The sequence below is a fragment of the Ciconia boyciana genome, chromosome 5 (genome assembly GCF_034638445.1).
Source record: "Ciconia boyciana chromosome 5, ASM3463844v1, whole genome shotgun sequence".
Classification (NCBI taxonomy): Eukaryota; Metazoa; Chordata; class Aves; order Ciconiiformes; family Ciconiidae; genus Ciconia; species Ciconia boyciana.
In genome coordinates, this window is record NC_132938.1 from 12,812,941 (window position 1) to 12,832,686 (window position 19,746).

General features: G+C 40.3%; 1 protein-coding gene across 5 annotated transcripts in view; it reads right to left on the bottom strand.

The window, feature by feature from the left end:
* Positions 1–19,746, bottom strand: part of SORCS2 (sortilin related VPS10 domain containing receptor 2) — a 653,060-nt gene that overhangs the window by 10,859 nt on the left and 622,455 nt on the right. For 3 of the 5 annotated variants that reach the window (XR_012042835.1, XR_012042837.1, XR_012042836.1), the window contains 4 exons: positions 13,941–14,040; positions 12,333–12,435; positions 2,487–2,644; positions 28–288 (listed from right to left, as the gene is read on the bottom strand). Coding sequence is in view for 2 of the 5 variants with exons in the window: in XM_072863383.1 (XP_072719484.1) it covers positions 209–288; positions 2,487–2,644; positions 12,333–12,435; positions 13,941–14,040 (441 nt within the window). In the remaining 3 variants the exon portion in view is untranslated. The remainder of the gene's footprint in view (positions 1–27; positions 289–2,486; positions 2,645–12,332; positions 12,436–13,940; positions 14,041–19,746) is intronic. The other 2 variants (XM_072863384.1, XM_072863383.1) reach the window with 2 other exon arrangements.

Sequence of the window (19,746 nt, forward strand, 5' to 3'; positions counted from 1 at the left end):
GTTGGTGCAACAGCTCCATGTACCTACAGCATACTTCCGCGCAAAGCTTTTGCTCATGATGGTGGATTTGTGGCGAATTCCTAGGGTTTCTATCCCAGTGACAGCATAAGTTGGTTCTCTTTGTGGCTTAAAAAGGTGTAGTTGTCTCGAGGGGTGCAGGTGAGGGAGGAGAATGGAACCTGAGGCGTCCATTCGACATGCCACTGACCTGGGACTGGACACTGACCGGCATCAGCAATAGGGGAACTCTGTAGCTGTTCAAGTTGCCACTTCTCCCAGAAGGAGTCACTGCAAGGTAATGGTGTTGAGGAGTCCCAAGGTGGGGGTTGCGATAAAGTAGGCAACATAAAATATATAGAAAACAAAAGAAGTGGATGGGTGAGTCTGGAAATACTGTACTGTGGAAATTCAAAAGTTATGAGAAGAGAGAGAACAAACAGAAACCCAGGCCTGTAACTCCCTGCTGTGCATGGAGCGGAGGCTGCTACTGGCATCTCCCAACAGGGAAGGAGAAAGCTCACCAGAACTAGAAGGGATCTCCATAGCATAAGAACCTTCTGCAAATAATGTCGTAAAACAGAATTTAATATAAAGCAGGGATTATAACATGTTTCATACTCTAGCCAGATAAAATAGAGGAGTATCATTAACAGGAATATTTTCTTGGCAGTACTGAGCAATACCGGAGCTAGTGGAAAGTATTGCAAGTAACAAAACAGTACAGCAAGCAGAAGTATAGTTTTATGTCTTAAAGTCTTGTGTCCAAAAGCTGTACAGTAGCTGACAAATATGGATGATTATGAGCCACAGAAATGAACTCTTTACGCTCCGCTGGAAATGCTGCTGGTGTTGACAACCTGGCAGAAGCACAAATCACCTCGAGATCTGCGTTTGCTAACTGTCTTAAGTTTCACATCAAAACATCATGATCTTGCACTCTTTAACCCTAATAATGCTCTGCCGAGATAGAAGAATTTTTTTTTTTTTCTCCGAGTAAGGGGTGCAGGGCAAGTAGGGATTATTTCTGAATGCGTTACAAATCAGGGTAGCATTTCTTTATCCCAGCATCCCAAGCTGCCTTATATAAATAGGCCATAAGGGATTTCCTACCATTAAAAGTAGTTATGCTTTTGTGCATTACTAGAGGTGTTTGAATGCTCCACTTTAATAGGCATGCCTGCAAGGACTTCGTTAGCATTCAGCCTTCGCCTCTAAAGACCCTGGAGATAAGTTGATCAAACAATTTTAACATAGACTTTGTTTTTCCAGGGTTGTTTTTGGAACTACCTCCGGTAAAGTCAGGAGTGCAATCAAGGTCATCTTGCAAAATCTGAATGAAAACACAGTGATACTCATACACAAAGGTTGTCAAAGAAAAGACAGAAGTACACAAAGCAAAGCAGGAGGCTGGATTCTTCCCTTGTGCTCAAAGATAACACCTCCAAGAACCTAGAAGTGGCACACAGTTCAGCAAATGAAAATAAAGACATCAACAACAAATTATAAAGGTGAAACCCAAGATAAAGAAATCTCTCCTCTGCCAAAGTTCTGTCCTTCCCCAGGCTACCTCTGGTGCAGCTAAAACACATCTTCTTCTGTGAGTTCATGAAGACATTACAGTTGCCTGTTGCTATTGTACAACTGTACAGTTGCCATGAATCTACTGCTACAAATCCCAAAGGCTTTGGGTTATCTGATTTATTTTCACAAAACGTGTAGAAACGGAACTGGGGAGCTTTTTCCATTGTCCTACGCTTTTCAGACTGTGACCTGAAAGCAGTCTGAACACAATGGTAAATTTTACAAGAAATGAATTTCATAGATCAGCACTCCATGTTACATTAAAAATAACCACAGGGTGCCAGGATATACACTTCCACCTGACACTGAAATCATTTGCACTGAGAGATAGTCACAGAAAGTTTCCCTCATTGGTTCCTTATGACCACCCCATGAATACTAGAAAGTTACCAGCTAAATTATGGAAGATAGGATACTTTTTATATAGGAATAAATTTAATGTTTCTAATTGCAAAAACTTTAAATGCCACTGGAATATGGATCCACAGCAAATATAGCAATGGATCTAGATACAATCCATCTGAAATCATGGAAACATTGACTCTACAAATCCTTCTGGCCCTAAACTCCATTTTCCACTAATTCAGGGGATTATTGAGTTAATTCAACTGTTACCTATTATATCCTGTTCTGCCAAATATAATTTCTCTCTAAAATTGTCCAAGTAAGTCTCCTGACATTAAACTGTACTGTTTCTCTACTCATGCTCTATATAGTGTGTCATCCATACATTAGCCTGTATCACAAGCAAGCCAAAAGAAGATAACTGAGATAATCTTTTGTTAGTGGTGTACTATTTGCTTCTTCCTGAGACTGAGCAGAAAATGAAAAAAAGCTAAAATGAAAACAAACATCAATTAAAAATAAATTACTGATGAAAATTTATAAACTAAAAATGAAGTTACCTCTTGCGTTACCTAGTGTTTGAGAGTCCAGATCATCATCAATAAACTCCTCACCCTGGATGATGTTCTGGGTGTCCTCACTATGATTAACAGGGCTTGTCATCTCCTGCTCTTTTTCATTGTGCATCTGGGCATAGACATTTCTGCCTGGCAGTTTCCTAAATCGGACAAGGAGAGAAAGTCTTGTGATGGAGTTCCTTCGTGGCGCACACACACTGGCATCAGAACAGAGCTTCAGCAGAGCAAAGTCGCACCAGAATCACAAAAACAGCACCAATCCCACCCTTCCTTAATTTTGTGTTCAGAACATAAACTTAACTCCCTATTCTCAGTCACAGTTTTATGTAACTGTCTTATCACGATGTTCATACCAATGTAATAATTAAGCATCAATTTCTTTACTAACATTGACAGACAATGAACAATACTAAAAAAAAAAATACTAAAACCACAGAAAAGCTATTTTTAAGCACTCAAGCAATAAAAAGGCCCAACAGGCATTCATTCCTGGTTCCAGGTGTCTTCACAGCCATTAAGCTGAGTCACAGTCATCATCTCTCGTGAGACCCCACCTGGAGGACTGTGTGCAGCTCTAGGGCCCACAGCATAAGAAAGACATGGACCTGCTCGAGCAGGTCCAGAGGAGGGCCACGAAGATGATCAGGGGGCTGGAGCACCTCTCCTACGAGGACAGGCTGAGAGAGTTGGGGTTGTTTAGCCTAGAGAAGAGAAGGCTCCAGGGAGACTGTATAGCAGCCTTCCACTCCTTAAAGGGGACCTACAGGAAAAATGGGGAGGGACTCTTTATCAGGGGAGTATTGTGACAGAACGAGGGGTAACCGTTTTAAACTGAAAGATTTAGATTAGATATTAGGAAGAAATTCTTTACTGTGAGGATGGTGAGACAGATTGCACAGAGAAGCTGTGGATGCTCCCTCCCTGGAAGTGTTCAAGGCCAGGCTGGATGGGCCTTTGAGCAACCTGGTCTAGCAGAAGGTGTCCCTGACCATGGCAGGGGGACTGGAACTAGATGATCTTTAAGGTCCCTTCCAACACAAACCATTCTAGGAGTCTATAATCGCATCTCCCTGGTGAGGTGAGCTGACACTGAAGGTGGGGTGATAGCATCGAATAGCACTCTCATACTCCACCAGGGCTGAGGAGAAAGAAGCAGGAGAAATCCAGGAGACAGGGAATGGAAAGGGAGCAAAGAGTGGAGAACCAGGAGGCCAGGAGCAAGGGTTAAGGAGTAAAGAGGTAAATAGGCATCGACAAGGGCAAATAAGAAGATAGGGGAGGTTAGTGAAGTTAAGCAGGCAGCACTGAAGGAGACAGAGTGTAAATCTGGGCCCAGGACTAATGGGAATTTCTGAATTAGACAAAACTTTCTATAGCAGACAGCATTTAATTCATTCATTCTGTTTTGAATCTAGAAAAACAAAAGGCATGTTATTAAATGGCTCTATCAGCTCTAATGGACAATTATCACCATGAATGAGCCTGAGAGGCTTCAGAGTAAGTACTGATAAAGAGCTCTTAACTAGATTAACTTAAATTAGACTTTGTAAAATCAAAGGGAGTAATCAGGGACTTCTAACTTTTGCAACAGAATTTATGGTTTCAACATTTCTGGAGAGCCAGACCCTTTGCTGTAGCTGCATTCACCTGCAATCTGCCTGGGCACATAAGGACATCCTTTCCTAGGCACCAAGCAGACACTTCTGATTAGGGAGTTGCAGGTTGTGAGCTCCGTTTCCCACACCACAAGGAACAGCTTGACAGCTTGATCAGCATGACAGCAGATCATGGCTGTCAAAGTCTGTGCTTAAACACCGATTATTGCAACGGGCAGACAATGAGAAGAAAAGAGAAAATGGGATTGAACTGCTGCTCTTAAGTTGGGGTTTCTGCTGAGCTCCTTTAGACAGTGAGAAGATAGAAAAAGTGACACATTTTTAGGCATGTCTCTAAAAACGACCATCTTTTGCTCCATATTCTGGGAGCAGTATGAAAGCTGGATAAATACATAGGTTGCTCTGTTTTCTCTAGGTTTTTGAAGATGACCTGTCTTTAAATGTGATTTCAGAAGAAAGATTCTTTACCAGGTGGCACCATCTTAGTTTGAGATAAAAGTTACTGCAGCAAACTATTTTGAACAGCACCTTTCATTGCATCAAAGTAATTAGAATAAATAGAAACTGCTAAACAATGAAAGATGACTGAAGAGGATCTCCTCCCTTTAGTTTGAACTATCCAAGAGATGAATTGCATCCCATACACGTACACACACACACACATCTGTATAGGTACGTTTATACACACACACACAATTATATATATATACAGAAATCAGGTATTTTATCCCATTATTTATAAGCGGCACAAAGAAAGAAATCTGATTGCTCTTGCTCTTTTCTGTATCTCAGTGAGCATGGAGTAAATAAAGCACCGGACTAACCAAATGCAATGGACAAGGATGGAAAGAAGGTCTGATAGCACAATGCTGTGCTATTATGACCACTTCAACAGGTCCAAGGGCTCCTCCAACACAAACATACACATAAAGGCAAGCCCTGCTTCACTCTCCTCCCTTTAATTGGATGAAAAAAACCATGTTGAAAGGGGGAAGGACATTCCTCATTACAAAACAAATACATTAAGTAATTAATTTTGATTTTTTTTCTCTAGGGCCAGTAACTCCAGACTGTTTTTAATGTGTCTGCTAATGAAACTTGTAATGCGGAAAACAATAACCCTCTCAATCAGACCTGCATCAAACCTGTCAAATTGCTCACTTTCAGTCCACCACCAAATGCCTAAGGGAAACAAAACCCAGAAGAATTTCTTTGCAACACATCTGCAGAATTAGCACATATGTTTCTGCAATAATTAGGGGACCTTCTCAAAACTGTATTTCTGACAGATTGTAGAAGCATCAATAGCATTATCAAAATATTGTTGACATAATAAAAATGTTATCCATCTCAAACCCATATGGCACATCAGACCTTTGCAGTTAAGTAAAGGGAGCAGAGCTGCTAGTCTAACTGTTGCCTGCCCAGGCTGAAGGACCTGTCTGAAACGAGGTCAACAAGGTGTGTCCTTTGGTGTAAATCCTGAGGCTTCAACACATGTCTCCAGTAAGACTTACTAGTTAGAGATGGCCACAATCACAACACACACTATTAAAGATATTAAAGGGTTCCTGAATGAAGAAACCTCACAAGTTCACAAATAACCATTAAACATATTGTTGTTAAGAGCACTTCCTCACGGGTTACGGATAAAAGGAGAAAAGGCATAAACTGTTATTTCTCACTCACCTAAACCTCATGAGCCCAGTCCTGCTAAGTACAGATCCTTCGTGGAAGGTATAAAGTTGAGGTACTCAGTGAGTCTTCCATACTTTCCTTTGCTCCTCACACTTACAGAGGAAAACATCTTAGATTGTAACATGGAGTACGGATGGGAGGAAGGAGAATACTACAGGTCTTGTGAAGGCATACACTGTAGGCATTTGACCTTTTATATATTATAGAGATCTCTACGTGTTTCATATTGGTTCAGTTTTACAAGGAAGAGACTCAACGAGACTGAAGAAAATGATAGTCCAAGCCTTTTCAAGAGGCATTTTTAACACTGCCAGATGTTCTGTTTGTAAGGGACAACCACACTGTGGGATGAAACAGGATGTGGATACTGAATCCTTGCTAAAGATGGGCCGGATTCTGGCAATATTCCAGTTGCTCCTCACTGCTCTAACATGTAGGAAGGAAGCTGCTACCCTTAATTATACAGAGAGAAACTCTTGTGTACCCTGATGTGCTTTGCTCTTCGTAAGGAAGCAATTTATGTTGAGTCCAATGTAACTGTTTGAAGTAGGCAGAGCTGAAATGCTTGGGTCTACATAAAAGACTACTGTGAAAACATGACAAGACATGAAATTTGACCCAAGAGATTTATATCAGCAATATGAAAATTGAAAGCACATTTATAAGAACAGAGAAAAAGATTATGCAATAGTTTCTTTTGGGGGTTTGTTCTTCAGCTGCAAAATGCATGTGCTTCACATCCATCACTGGAGACAATTACCTCTGCTGAGCAGCACTCCATGGTTTACATTTTTAGTTCCTTTTGTTTTCTCTGTAGCATTTTATTTCAATCATGAGGAAGAAGAAATATTCATGCCTGCTTTGAGGACCATAAAAATACAAATTGGAGACTTAATTCTGCACAGAACTACTAACAAACGCCACAGCGCATGGCTTTCACCAAGCTCTCCAGGTCCCACACCTTTTAGAAGATATTCCAGAAAATATTTTTTTTCCTCCCTATATTCACAAATTTGAATCAGTTCATACCCAAAACTGTTTGCACTTAAAAATGTTCAGCAGTAAGGAGCAGCAGGAGGGGGATGAGATATTGATTCCCACTCATTTAAACTCTCTAGTTTATTTGGCTTTCAATTCCTTCCTCGTGGAGCCAATATTCATTGGCCTTTATGCAACTTCATTCATTTTCCAGAGGCTTGATTAAGATTCTGTTTAGTATAAAAAATAGGAACATATTCACATGGCAAAGGATATGGAATAATGTAGCATTCTCTTGGAACTTGAATAAAACTAACAACAATAATAATCCATTAAATTGAATACTTTATTGTGGTGTTGGCTTTATTATGTTTGGAGTAATGTTCAGATGACTGACTTCTTTGTGCTTTAAGGCACTCCTGATTTACTTGCCTCTTTCATTTCAGAAATCTTTTCTACATGCTATTACTTTGATTTCTGAGGAAGTTTTTATGAAAATAGTATGGATCATTAAATTAGTGCCTGTTTTTTTATAACTAAATGGCACGGATTGGGACTAAACTTGCTCTCATGGAACATAAAAGTAGTATAAGCAAGGTGGGGAAAAAAGATAGCTTTTCTTCAGAGACTGGAAATGAGATAGTAAGTCAATGAGGCAGAAAGATAACACAGTTCTGCTCCAGATTGTGGAAACGACCCAGGAGGGGTTCGTTTACCAAAAGTGGCACTTGATAGTAGTGGGGGAAAAAGGAATACACACAAAATGGTATAAAGTTGGCTGAAGTAGATTCACGGTGATTTGTGAAAACAATGTATGCAGCTTTAAGTACCCTGGCAGTAGTTTGCATACAAATTAAAAGATGAAGATTTTAATACCCTTTTAGAGAATCAGATTTGCTACTATTAAGCAGGTAAAATACCTAAGCGGAAAAGCCAACTATTTGCTCTGGTTTAGCTGCTCTGATATCCTGTTGTTATACAGAAGTAAAAAATAAGAAAAGGATGATTTCAGATCTTCCACTAGTAACATGATAATTGCATGGCAGCTTTGATGTGGCTAAAATACAATTTTCCTTTCCTCCACTTTGCCTAGTGCAGACAGCGCTATTTGCCTTCTCTATACCGTTGCCCAGGACCCCACACCACAGAAGCGTGCTCTGAAAGGATGAAGAAATCTTTTCTGGATGGCAACTTGAAACCCACAAAAAATATAAACATTGTTTCAAAGGGAATGGAAGAAGTGTGTTTTTACTGAACCAGATTTAGTAAAGATGGTAGGGTATAGAAAAAAATATATGCGGGTCCCAGATCTGCATTAAAAAATAGACCTGATTTCTCAAAAATATTTTCCAGCTGCTTCATATTGTTCTGGTCAAAAGAAGCAGCTGTAGTCTCTTTTACCTGGATGCTTAAACAACTGAAGCATACTAGTGAGTATTGTAACATATTGTTTGCTTGAGGCATCAGATCGGTGATTTCCATACTGAGAAAGTAAGAGCAAAGAAAAGGCACATCATTCTTGGCTTGCCCGCCATCCGTGTTTGCTGTCTGCACTGCCGCTTGTGCCACAGCCACAGTCAGATTTAGCAGCTGCGGTATTACCTCTCGCTCCTTGCTGCCATGTGGAACGTTTCCCCCCAAACTATCTAAACCAATCTTTGTTCATTTGTGGGATATGACTAGAACTAGTTTTTAAAACCATCAGCATTTATCATTTAAAACTTACTTTTCATTTACTGGGTAAAAATAGCCCTAATCTGAATTGCTTACCTACTCTGATCACAAAGGATCAACGCCCTGCGTGTCTCAAGACTTTCTGACTTTTTATTTTTTTTTGTCTAAAGCAGCTAACCACTCTGGGGATTGCCAGGAGGTGCTCCACGAGCTCTGGGGACTCCAGCACCAGTTTTCCGAGCACATGTTCCTGGCGGTAAGTGGCTGGATGCACAAATAGGCCATTAGATAAAGTGTGTGGGGAGGACGACGACAGGGAGACGAAATGATAAATGCTTGCAACGTTACTGCATATAAGAACAGAGGGCAGCAGCCTTCCTAGTCAGTGTTTAAGTATTTGGGATTAGGGCATATCAGAACCGATGTAACCTACAGGCACCTAATCATTAGCTAGACAGCCGTGACAGCTCTGATTATCCAGCAGACCCTACAATTTTAGTTTTGATTGCAGTAGTGGGCAATTATACAATTTTAATCTCTTCTTTTTAATGGGCATTCCTTCAGGAGTGATGAGACAGCATTGGTTTTTACTATGCACATAACTAATCAGCCAAAATCCCACTACCTCTATATGAATTTGCCTCTGTTTTTCCCCTACCCCCTACTTAATTAGATAAAATACTCTCTTCGTTTTCTGCATATGAGGCATCTGACACAGAATCTTATGCAGGATTGTTATTTTTAGATTACTGCTTCCCCCCAAACTAATTTTGTGAGATTTACATCTTGCGAGGGACACAAATTTTTAGTGCTGGGTATTGTAGTTTTCAAAAACTGCGAAATTAAACAGGAGCAGCAAGTTTCATCATAGCTGTCCTGATTGCCCTGAAAGATTCATCAAAAAGAGGTATTAGATTAGTCCCTGATGTCTTGTCAACACCGTCTTTCATCTCGCAATTCTGCCTGACAAAAATTACTGTAAATTAAGACCCAAGTTCTTACGACGTGAACTTCAGAAATAATCCGGGCAGGGAGGGCAGGTGACCATGCCTGGGGACAAGGGGCCTTGGAACTCAGAAACCATTGGGCAGTTTGGGCAGGTTTCTCCATTTTCTGTCAAAACTGTACTATGGTCTACACAGAAGTCTGCTATTTTCTCTTTACTTTTCATCACAAGTCCTGAGCAGTGCCTCTGCTCATTGCAAATGGATGAAATGCTCTCACGTATGAAGCTGTAATCTCCCTGCCAATCCAGCCACCACCTTATCTGCAAGCCAGTCTTTCCATCTTGCATCTTTCCAGGTATCAAATAACCTTAAGTAAAGAACTGTCCTTTGGGCCGGCAAAGAGAGAGAAAGAGAGAGAATATTCCAAGGCATGTCCATGCAGTCCTTTGCAGACCACCCAATGCCAACTGCAAGTCCTGTAGACTCAATTAGTATAGTGATAAAACTGAGATTAATAAACATTTCTCTGACTTGGGGAAAAAAGGAGTTTCAACCCTTTTCTGAAGGGAGTATCTGACTATCAACTTACATAAATGAAAGGAAAGCACCACCAAACGCCTTCCATCTCCTCCTCAATTTTGTGAATCTCGCATAAAAATTATGGACAGTATTAGCATTTGAACACTTACACATGTCTGTAATTTCTATGTGGAAATAATTCATATTTATATTTGCATGTGTTGTCTGAGTTACCGTAGGGCCCAGTAAGTGTTACTCTGCTGAAATTATCTCCTAAAATTGAACAATTTTTGTTGCCTATGGCATTCTTTCAGCAAATTAATTTTTAATATACAGGCATAAAATATTGACAAGCTGCCTTTGTGCATTACGACTTGCAACCTTTATATCTATAAAGGACACTCATAGCCTCAGTCCCTACGGACCAGTTTGTAAACTTACATACTCAGTGTACTGACTTTAAAGGGACTATACTCGCAAGTAAGTACTCCATGGGGATCCAGCAATTCACCATCCAGCTTTATAAACACAGGAAAGACGTTTTTTAAGGGATTAAAGATTTGGGTGGGAGAGGAGTTCACAGAGAGCACACCAGGAAAAAGTAATTTTTCAAAGGTATCACCGATTAGGCGCTCAATATTCTTTGAAGATCAAATTGCAAATGAAGGATGCAACCAAAAAACTGTAATCTTGGAAAAGCTTAGCAGGAATATTTAAAAATAATTCTGTCAAATATCTCAGAAACAGATATGATACGGACTAAAATTGAATACTACTGCATGATCATTCATCAATGCCAACAGCAGTTTTCAGGCTACTGAGAAACATTTGAATATATCTCACAATTCTCCTCACTCGCACCTAAATTAAATTCCCACAAAATTTAAATGCAAATGATTTTCACAAATTATATATAGAAGTGTGAGAGACATTAAAGCTTGCAATTTGCAAACCGTAGTATAGTTTCCTCCTTAATAAAAGCTCTATTTATAAAGCAATGATTCATTGGGCATTTTCTAAAGAACTCAAGGAAAATAATTTTTTTCTTCCTTTCTTGAATATTTTATACTTCTTTTGCCATGTAGTAATTGTGTCTGTTATTTAATTGCTCTCATTTAAGAGCTAATAAAAGATATAAATCATACAGCTTTCGAAAGATACCACAAGCAAGTTTTATGATCCCACACTACGAACAGCAAATCCTCCATGTATTGCTACTGAAATAATATAATTACATCACATCAACCATTTTTATGCTTTTCCTTGCTGCAGGCACCTAAACTAGCAAAATGGATTTTTATTCAGTTGGAGACAGTCTGATACAGCATTCTGTGCTTTGTCCTTTAGAGCAATCAGCCACTGTGAGCTCTAAGAAACTTAAGTGCTGCAGCAAGAAAATGAAAAGATTCTTGGAAAAAAGGGGTTTTCTCTATTGACTTAAAAACTCTTTATCTAAAAAACCTCTTACTTAAACGCTATCTACGCTTATTGCTATCACACACTCAGTGCCGCACCCATTTCTATAACCTCATGTTTATTTCAAATAAAAATCAATCTTTAAAAAATGAGACAAATCAATAGTAATCCTCACTGAATAAGGACACTGGGGTTTTATGATGATGAAGGCTTGTTTCCAGTATGCTCAAACCCAATAGCTTCTAAATGCCCCAGAGATACAAAAACACCAAGAGCGTAGCAAATGATAACACAGACTCATGAACAAGAACAAAATTCTTTGAATTGCACAGCGCCCTAGTAGCTTTGATTAAAATCAATTGTGGACTGAAGATATATTGGACTGCCAAAGGCTGGCATGGCATCCCTTGTCAATTTTGAGAATATGTCTCTCATAAGGGCCACTTCCAGAATGATTTCTTCCCTCAACAGACTCTAGTGTCAAATTAACGCTAATCTATTTCCATCAGTCATTCTATGTGGCATTGCCCCAGCAATTAAAATATAATGTGTGCAAAGAGAAACTCCAGAGTGCTACGCATCTTGATAAAACTACTTTTTTAAGCAAATCAGCATTGCAGATGTACTCCTTGTCCCGATAGCTTTACTTTATTCATAACTACTAGGAATAATGAGGTAGGAATTAATCAGGAATAATATTTTAACTCAGCTCTGATTCTTGATGATATCATTTAGATAAGCTGAACAAACTCTCCAAAGTTCCCATATTGCTGCTATTTGTCTTGGAAGACAGCAAGTGAAAGCAAGCATCAGTGCAGTACCTTGCTGTCTGAAAAGTTCAGAAAAACACGATTTTCAAAGCGGTGGACTTTTTGCAATTCTTCAAGAAACCTCCTTTTCAAATAACAAACTCTGGTTTGCTGATCTGTGGATAAACCTAATTCTTAAAATGTGTATGTTGTTGATTAAGGTTTACTTGCCTTTTGAACTTGTAGAGGATGAAAGCCCCAACTGCAACTAGACAGATAACAAAGAGAACCACAATAGCCCAGTAGCCACTGCCTCCTCCAATCCTCTGAGAGTCTGAAATATGAAATAAAAGAACAGCTTAGCATGTCATCTTTCAGATCAGTCACATTCTTGGGCTTTCTTTTCTATCTAATTGCCAGGTCAAAAACATTTGTTGTTATTTACGTAACCTCTTCTTTTCACTCCATCTGTAGTCTCTTCAAAAAGGCAGCAAACCAAAATTAATTGGTGACTTGTGACTAAAGGACAGAGGACCAATTAAAAAAAAACCCAACAAACAAAACCAAAACCCCAAACCCACGAAGATTTAATTATTTGCATACTCAGTGTGTTTTTTCTTTTGGGAATCTGAAGTTATTGTAGGAAATGATCACATACCCTAAGTACATGTGTTGCAAAAGCAGGGCTGTATTAATTTCAGAGATGGAGAAACTAAGGCTCTGAATAACAAGTGAACTCATCAAGATCATACATTGGTAAAGGCTGCAATGAACGTGGGCTTCCTTCAATCCCAGCCTTTTGTGCTGGCTAACGCATGTTAGCCCTTTAAACCAGATGAGGTACCACAGCAAGACTGTAGCACAATTCTACATTAGAGACTACATAAAAGAACTTTGTCTTCTGCAGAGAGCTGACAGATAAAATATCACACCAGTATTTACATAAATTGATTGCAGTCAGATAAGCTGTTCTCCCACAACACATTGAAATGAGAAAGAAGGATATATTATGGAATAGGATACACAGATAAAAATTACTGGACGTTTTTAAACAAGGTTCAAGTCAAAGCTGAACTTACTGGTTAAAATATCATTTTAACATATCTCTGTTCAAAGTACACGCACATGTATGCACATATATTCTCTTCAACAAGTTTCCAGGTACATCGTGAATCTAGACATGCAGGAAATGCGTGCAAAAAAACTGTTTCCATTTGTTTTAAACACAGAAAAAAGATATAATTTACCTCAGGACAGGATTAGCAATGTGGAAACCCCTACAGCAAGCTTCACGTCAATTGATTTGAAGATCAGAGATACAAGGCAGAGATGCAAGGCTACATCCCAGACCCCTGGAGTTAAATCTGGCTGAAGTAAAGCAGCTCTGCTTTCTCAGCAGCCAGTGGAGCCAAAGTGCTTCACCAGATGGTTTTTTTGAAGCCTGGTTGGCTCTTCCTTCAGGGCACTGTTTTGTATAGTAGAGGTATTTAGTTAATGTCATGGTTACACAGAAAAAAGCAAGAAGCTTCTGATACAAATCATGAGGTATGACAAAATTGAAATATGTAAGAAATATTTATTTTGTGGTGATTGTTAACAAGTACCAAATGAAAATATATCCATATATACATGTGTGTGTATCTATCTATATTTACATACACATATATACACACATATATATTTATGTGTGTATCTATATGTAACAAGTACCAAGTAAGTATGTATATATGTGTGTATATGTACATACATATATTGATATGAAGACTTTCTCCTTAACTTATCAGAACTCAGACAAACATCCAAAGGTTGGTCTGTTGGGAGCCTTCTTTATATATTTACCTGAACCGGAGTCAGCTAAAGTCACTAAGACCCAGTATCCTCCCCTCAGAAAGAAACTGATGTTGTGTGCATTCAAGGCCTGCTTTATAGCCGCTATTCTCTGAAAATACAACAGAGAGAATGTCAGACATCTCGAACTCTGTTCCACTTTGAGAGACTCAATGTTCTAAAAAGGAAAACCTCTGGTTCATTAAATGGTGAGAAACTCAGAAAGCATTTGTCAGTGATGAGCTGAAATCTTAAAGAAATTCCATATTTAAAAATCATGCAAAACTCCACAAGCCATAAAAGCTGAAAATGTCAAAACTTTATAGCCAAATCTTTCTTTCTGCTTACCAAACCCTTCACCCAGTATGTGACAGACAGCATGTCATTTGCACGCGCTATTGGGTTTACCTGGGTCATAACTCACACAATGAATAATCCGTATTAAAAACTCTCAATTTTTCTAACCTTTCAGAACAAAACCTGCAATGTCACTTTAGATTTCTTGCTATGAAAAGTAACTGCTATTTGATAATGAACTACATGTCATAATTTACCTCACCTCCTCACCTATAATGGGATGGATTCCATTTATACCTAATTTTTAACAATACTCTGTAGAAATATATACATCCATCCATGTGGAAAAAATCAGGATTCCTCCTATTTTTCTCCAGTGGATAGAGCATAGTAAAATATGGTCTCTCACATTTTTATGGAGCAGAACCATTAAATATACCATTATATCCTAACCCCAGATGACAAATTGTCTGAATTTTCCCTTCTACTTGCTTGTGTCTTCAGCATGGGTAATTTTCTAAAAGATCAAAGCTAGTTTTATATTCTATGACTTATAATTTAGGATACGACTTCCCACAGGATGCCAAATTAGAAATATGCTTTATATCCGTGAAACCTTCACGAGCAACTCCTTCCATGATATTACCAATTAGGGTGTTAATCTTTGACAAGCCTTTGCAGTATAATAGATAGAAATCCCTGTAGTCTCTCTCATGTTATGGACCGAGACTACACAAAAGTTCAAATTCAAATATCCTCACTCATATTGAGGAATATCTAACTTCTGAAGCCATTCCACTGACTTTATTACATTTTTTTTGCGGGGGAATGATGCAACATAGGGTGATGTGAGCATGGCCTGTTATTTTACAAGACAATTGCTCCAGACAGCTCCTAAGTGTTTATCTGTTTGCCCAAAGTCTGAAGAGAGAATGGATATGACGATGATATTGATTAGCAGCCTTTAAAGTGATGCTGGCACCACTGACATAGAGTTACTTAGTCTCAGGCCAGGTTCATTCACATGTTCATGGTATACAACGCAAGAGGGACCTCTACTTTAGGCTAATCTGACTTTCAGCCAGTAAATGAAATTACTGAGCCCCATAACTTTGGATACATCATACTTTCCTGGCAGGTGTTTGAAGAATTCAACATTTGCTCTGGTTTTTGCTTAAGTGACTAACACTTGTTTGCTATTTCTCTCCCCAACCCTGGGTTCCCACCCAAACCTATACAAACTACACTTCCACAGGTCAAAAATTTGAATCTCATGTGAATCCAGCCAAAGGTTCTGGCTTATTTATTTCACTGCTAGATTGATGGTTGTTTCAGTACCCATAGGGTTTCTTTTCTGCCCTAAGGTAGTTATTGAGCACAGTGCTGCCACCTCTCCAACTGTTTAAAAAACCAAATCTAGTGTTTGGAGCTCCTCTCTACACTCTCTAAGCTAAGGTTCTTATGCCAGCATTTGAATTTTCTATCTTCTTTTTCTACATCCTTTCCAATGATAATATTTGAACATGTGAACACAATGCAAAAATAATGACACTATTCAAACTCTTACCCACTTACTTATACATCTGGGGGTCTGATTTGCCCTTTTTGCCAATGGCAATTTTCATGCACTAGTTTTTCTAGATAGAGCCCCAAATCTTCCTCAGAGCCACTGCTTTCCAGGCTATAGTTTAAATGCACTTTAATTGACTCTTTCAACTGGACTCATCCCATCTGGCATTAGACATGTAATAGGTGTGCATAAATTAAGCTACCAAGTCTTCCTCTAGAGTCAATGATTAGAATAAAATACTTTTGAAATTGCTGTGTTCTTAAAACCAAGTTAAATCACACTCAGCTTTTACTTCTACATGAACAAATTTGAAGGAAAAGGGCTTTTGTCAGAATGGAACCAAACTTTAGAATTATCCAAAGGGCTCCTACTACTACAGTGCCAACTTACTTATGATCTTTATTATTGCTGGCTACTTTTAACAGTGACTCCTATTCTAGACCACTAATTTAATAAATAGCATCACATCACAACACTTCATGTAAAACACCAATAGAAACTCCACCGAGCGGGTGTTCTCTGCCTGACCAAGAAATTATGCCTTTAACAATCCTTCTCAAATCAAATAATATCCCAAATCTAAAAGGTTTTCAGCCAAGAACAAATAGGTTCTCTCTAAGGGAAGACATTTCATAACTATGTCTAAGCTAAGGATTGCAGGGACACCTCCTCCAAACATGCAGAAAACGTTCTGCGTTGGTGAGTCCTTGCAATAGTGTCACAACACTGACTTTGAGAACTGGCACTAGCAGCATGGCAAAGCACATCCTTCCAGTGAAACATGATTAAGACCTTCAAGATTCTCTTCTGGTAACAGAAGAGAATGTAACGAATCTTTGAATAAGTGGGGCTTAGCGACCATGATATGATAGAGTTCTCGATTCAGGGCAAAGTAAGGAGGGGGGTGAGCAAAACCACTACCATGGACTTCCAGAGGGCAGACTTTGACCTGTTCAGGACACTGGTTGAGAGAGTCCCTTGGGAGACAGTCCTGAAGGGCAAAGGGGTCCAGGAAGGCTGGGCATTCTTTAAGAAGGAAGTCTTAAAGGCGCAGGAGCAGGCTGTCCCCATGTGCTGTAAGACGAACTGGCGGGGAAGACAACGAGCCTGGCTGAACAGGGAGCTTTTGCTGGGACTCAGGAAAAAAAAGAGAGTTTACCACTTTTGGAAGAAGGGGCAGGCAACTCAAGAAGAGTACAGGGATCTCGTCAAGTCATGCAGAGAGAAAATTAGAAAGGCAAAAGCCCAGCTAGAACTCAATCTGGCCACTGTTGTAAGAGATAATAAAAAATGTTTTTACAAATACATTAACAACAAAAAGAGCCAAGGAGAATCTCCCTCCTTTATTGGATGCGGGGGAGAACATTGCCACCAAGGATGAGGAGAAGGCTGAGGTACTTAATGCCTTCTTTGCCTCAGTCTTTAATAGTCAGACCAGTTATCCCCAGGGCATTCAGCCCCCTGAGCTGGAAGACAGGGATGGAGAGCAGAATGAACCCCCCATAGTCCAGGAGGAAGCAGTTAATGACCTGCTACGCCACCTGGACACTCACAAGTCTATGGGGCCGATGGGATCCAGCCGAGAGTACTGAGGGAGCTGGCGGAGGAGCTTGCCAAGCCACTCTCCATCACTTATCAGCAGTCCTGGTTAACAGAGGAGGCCCCAGACGACTGGAGGCTTGCCAATGTGACCCCCATCTACAAGAAGGGCCGGAAGGAGGGTCCGGGGAACTACAAGCCTGTCAGCCTGACCTCGGTACCAGGGAAAATTATGGAGCGATTCATCTTGAGTGCACTCAACAGGCATGTGCAGGCCAACCAGGGGATCAGGCCCAGCCAGCATGGGTTCATGAAAGGCAGCAGGTCCTGCTTGACCAACCTGATCTCCTTCTATGACCAGGTGACCGGCCTAGTGGATGAAGGAAAGGCTGTAGATGTTATCTATCTGGACTTTAGTAAAGCCTTTGACACTGTCTCCCACAGCATTTTCCTGGAGAAGCTGGCGGCTCATGGCTTAGGCAGGTGTACTCTTCGCTGGGTAAAAAACTGTCTGGATGGCCGAGCCCAGAGAGTTGTGGTGAACGGAGCCAAATCCAGTTGGCGGCAGGTCACAAGGGGTGTTGCCCAGGGCTCAGTTTTGGGGCCAGTTTTGTTTAATATCTTTACCAATGATCTGGATGAGGGGATTGAGTGTGGCCTCAGTAAGTTTGCAGACAACACCAAATTGGGTGGGAGTGTTGATCTGCTTGAGGGTAGGAAGGCTCTGCAGAGGGACCTGGACAGGCTGGATCCATGGGCCGAGGCCAATTGTATGAGGTTCAACAAGGCCAAGTGCCAGGTCCTGCACTTGGGTCACAACAACCCCATGCAATGCTACAGGCTTGGGGAAGAGCGGCTGGAAAGCTGCCCAGTGGAAAAGGACCTGGGGGTGCTGGTCAACAGCAGCTGAACGTGAGCTGGCAGTGTGTCCAGGTGGCCAAGAAGGCCAATGGCATCCTGGCTTGTATCAAAAATAGTGTGGCCAGCAGGACTAGGGAAGTGATCGTGCCCCTGTACTTGGCACTGGTGAGGCCACACCTTGAATACTGTGTTCAGTTTTGGGCCCCTCACGACGAAAGACACTGAGGTGCTGGAGCGTGTCCAGAGAAGGGCAACGAAGCTGGTGAAGGGTCTAGAGCACAAGTCTTATGAGGAGCGGCTGAGGGAACTGGGGTTGTTTAGCCTGGAGAAAAGGAGGCTGAGGGGAGACCTTATCACTCTCTACAGCTACCTGAAAGGAGGTTGTAGTGAGGTGGGGGTCGGTCTCTTGTCTCAAGTAACTAGCGATAGGAAGAGAGGAAATAGCCTCAAGTTGCACCAGGGGAGATTTAAATTGGATATTAGGAAAAATTTCTTCACCGAAAGGGTTGTCCAGCATTGGAACAGGCTGTCCAGAGAAGTGGTTGAGTCACCATCCCTGGAGGAGTTCAAAAAAACATGTAGATGTGGGACTTCAGGACATGGTTTAGTAGGCATGGAGGTGTTGGGTTGACAGTTGGACTAGATGATCCTAGAGGTCTTTTCCAACCTTAATGATTCTATGATTCTATGATAAGTGACACCATGAGTATTTTCCTGTTGACTTAACCAGTTACTGCTTCTAAGTTTATTTACATGGGGTATATTTTCAGGATATCTCGCAAGTCACACTGGATTCTTACACAACACAGATTTTATCAGTATTTGTGCCATTCAATTCTAAATCAACAAATTTATATGCACACATCAATAGCTAAAGTAGTGTCCCTTAGCAATAATATAAAAATAGAAATTTAGGCAGCTGGCACTAGAAGAGTGGCTCTACAGCATTGTACTCTATAAAACAATCAGTGTTGAAATGGGATACTAGCGTACCTGATTTTTTATCATTGGACAGCACAGATTGCTGTAGTTGCTCCTGTCTCCCTTGTTCCTGCTCAGACCAAATGGAGGTTGTACCATATTTGGTATTTCCATACATGTAACTCCCAACCACCACTGGTCTGACCTGGTCCATCCTATCAATGTCAGAAATATACATCTGTTCTCCAGATTATACAATTACTTTCACCTTTCAGTGATCCTCAAGTTTCAGAAAACCTTTGCAAGGTCTTACTGGAGGACTACTTATTACAGAAACTGTGCCCTGCTAAACTACTGTAATTTCTCCATAGCCCTACTGAAGAGAAGTTTTCCCAAATCATTTGCAACATGTGATTGTTGTTCTTTATGCTTTGGAGTACCTCACAGAGTATTTCATACACAAACATGAAAAAAACCCCTTGAGACAGCATTGATTATAATTGATGATATTCTTTAAGCTGCCTTGAAGCACAGCACTAATAGAACAGTTGAGATTTAAAGGGAACTAATATGCATAACACTTTGCACTGAAATAAAATGTTTGCACAACCTAAGAATCTATCACCATCA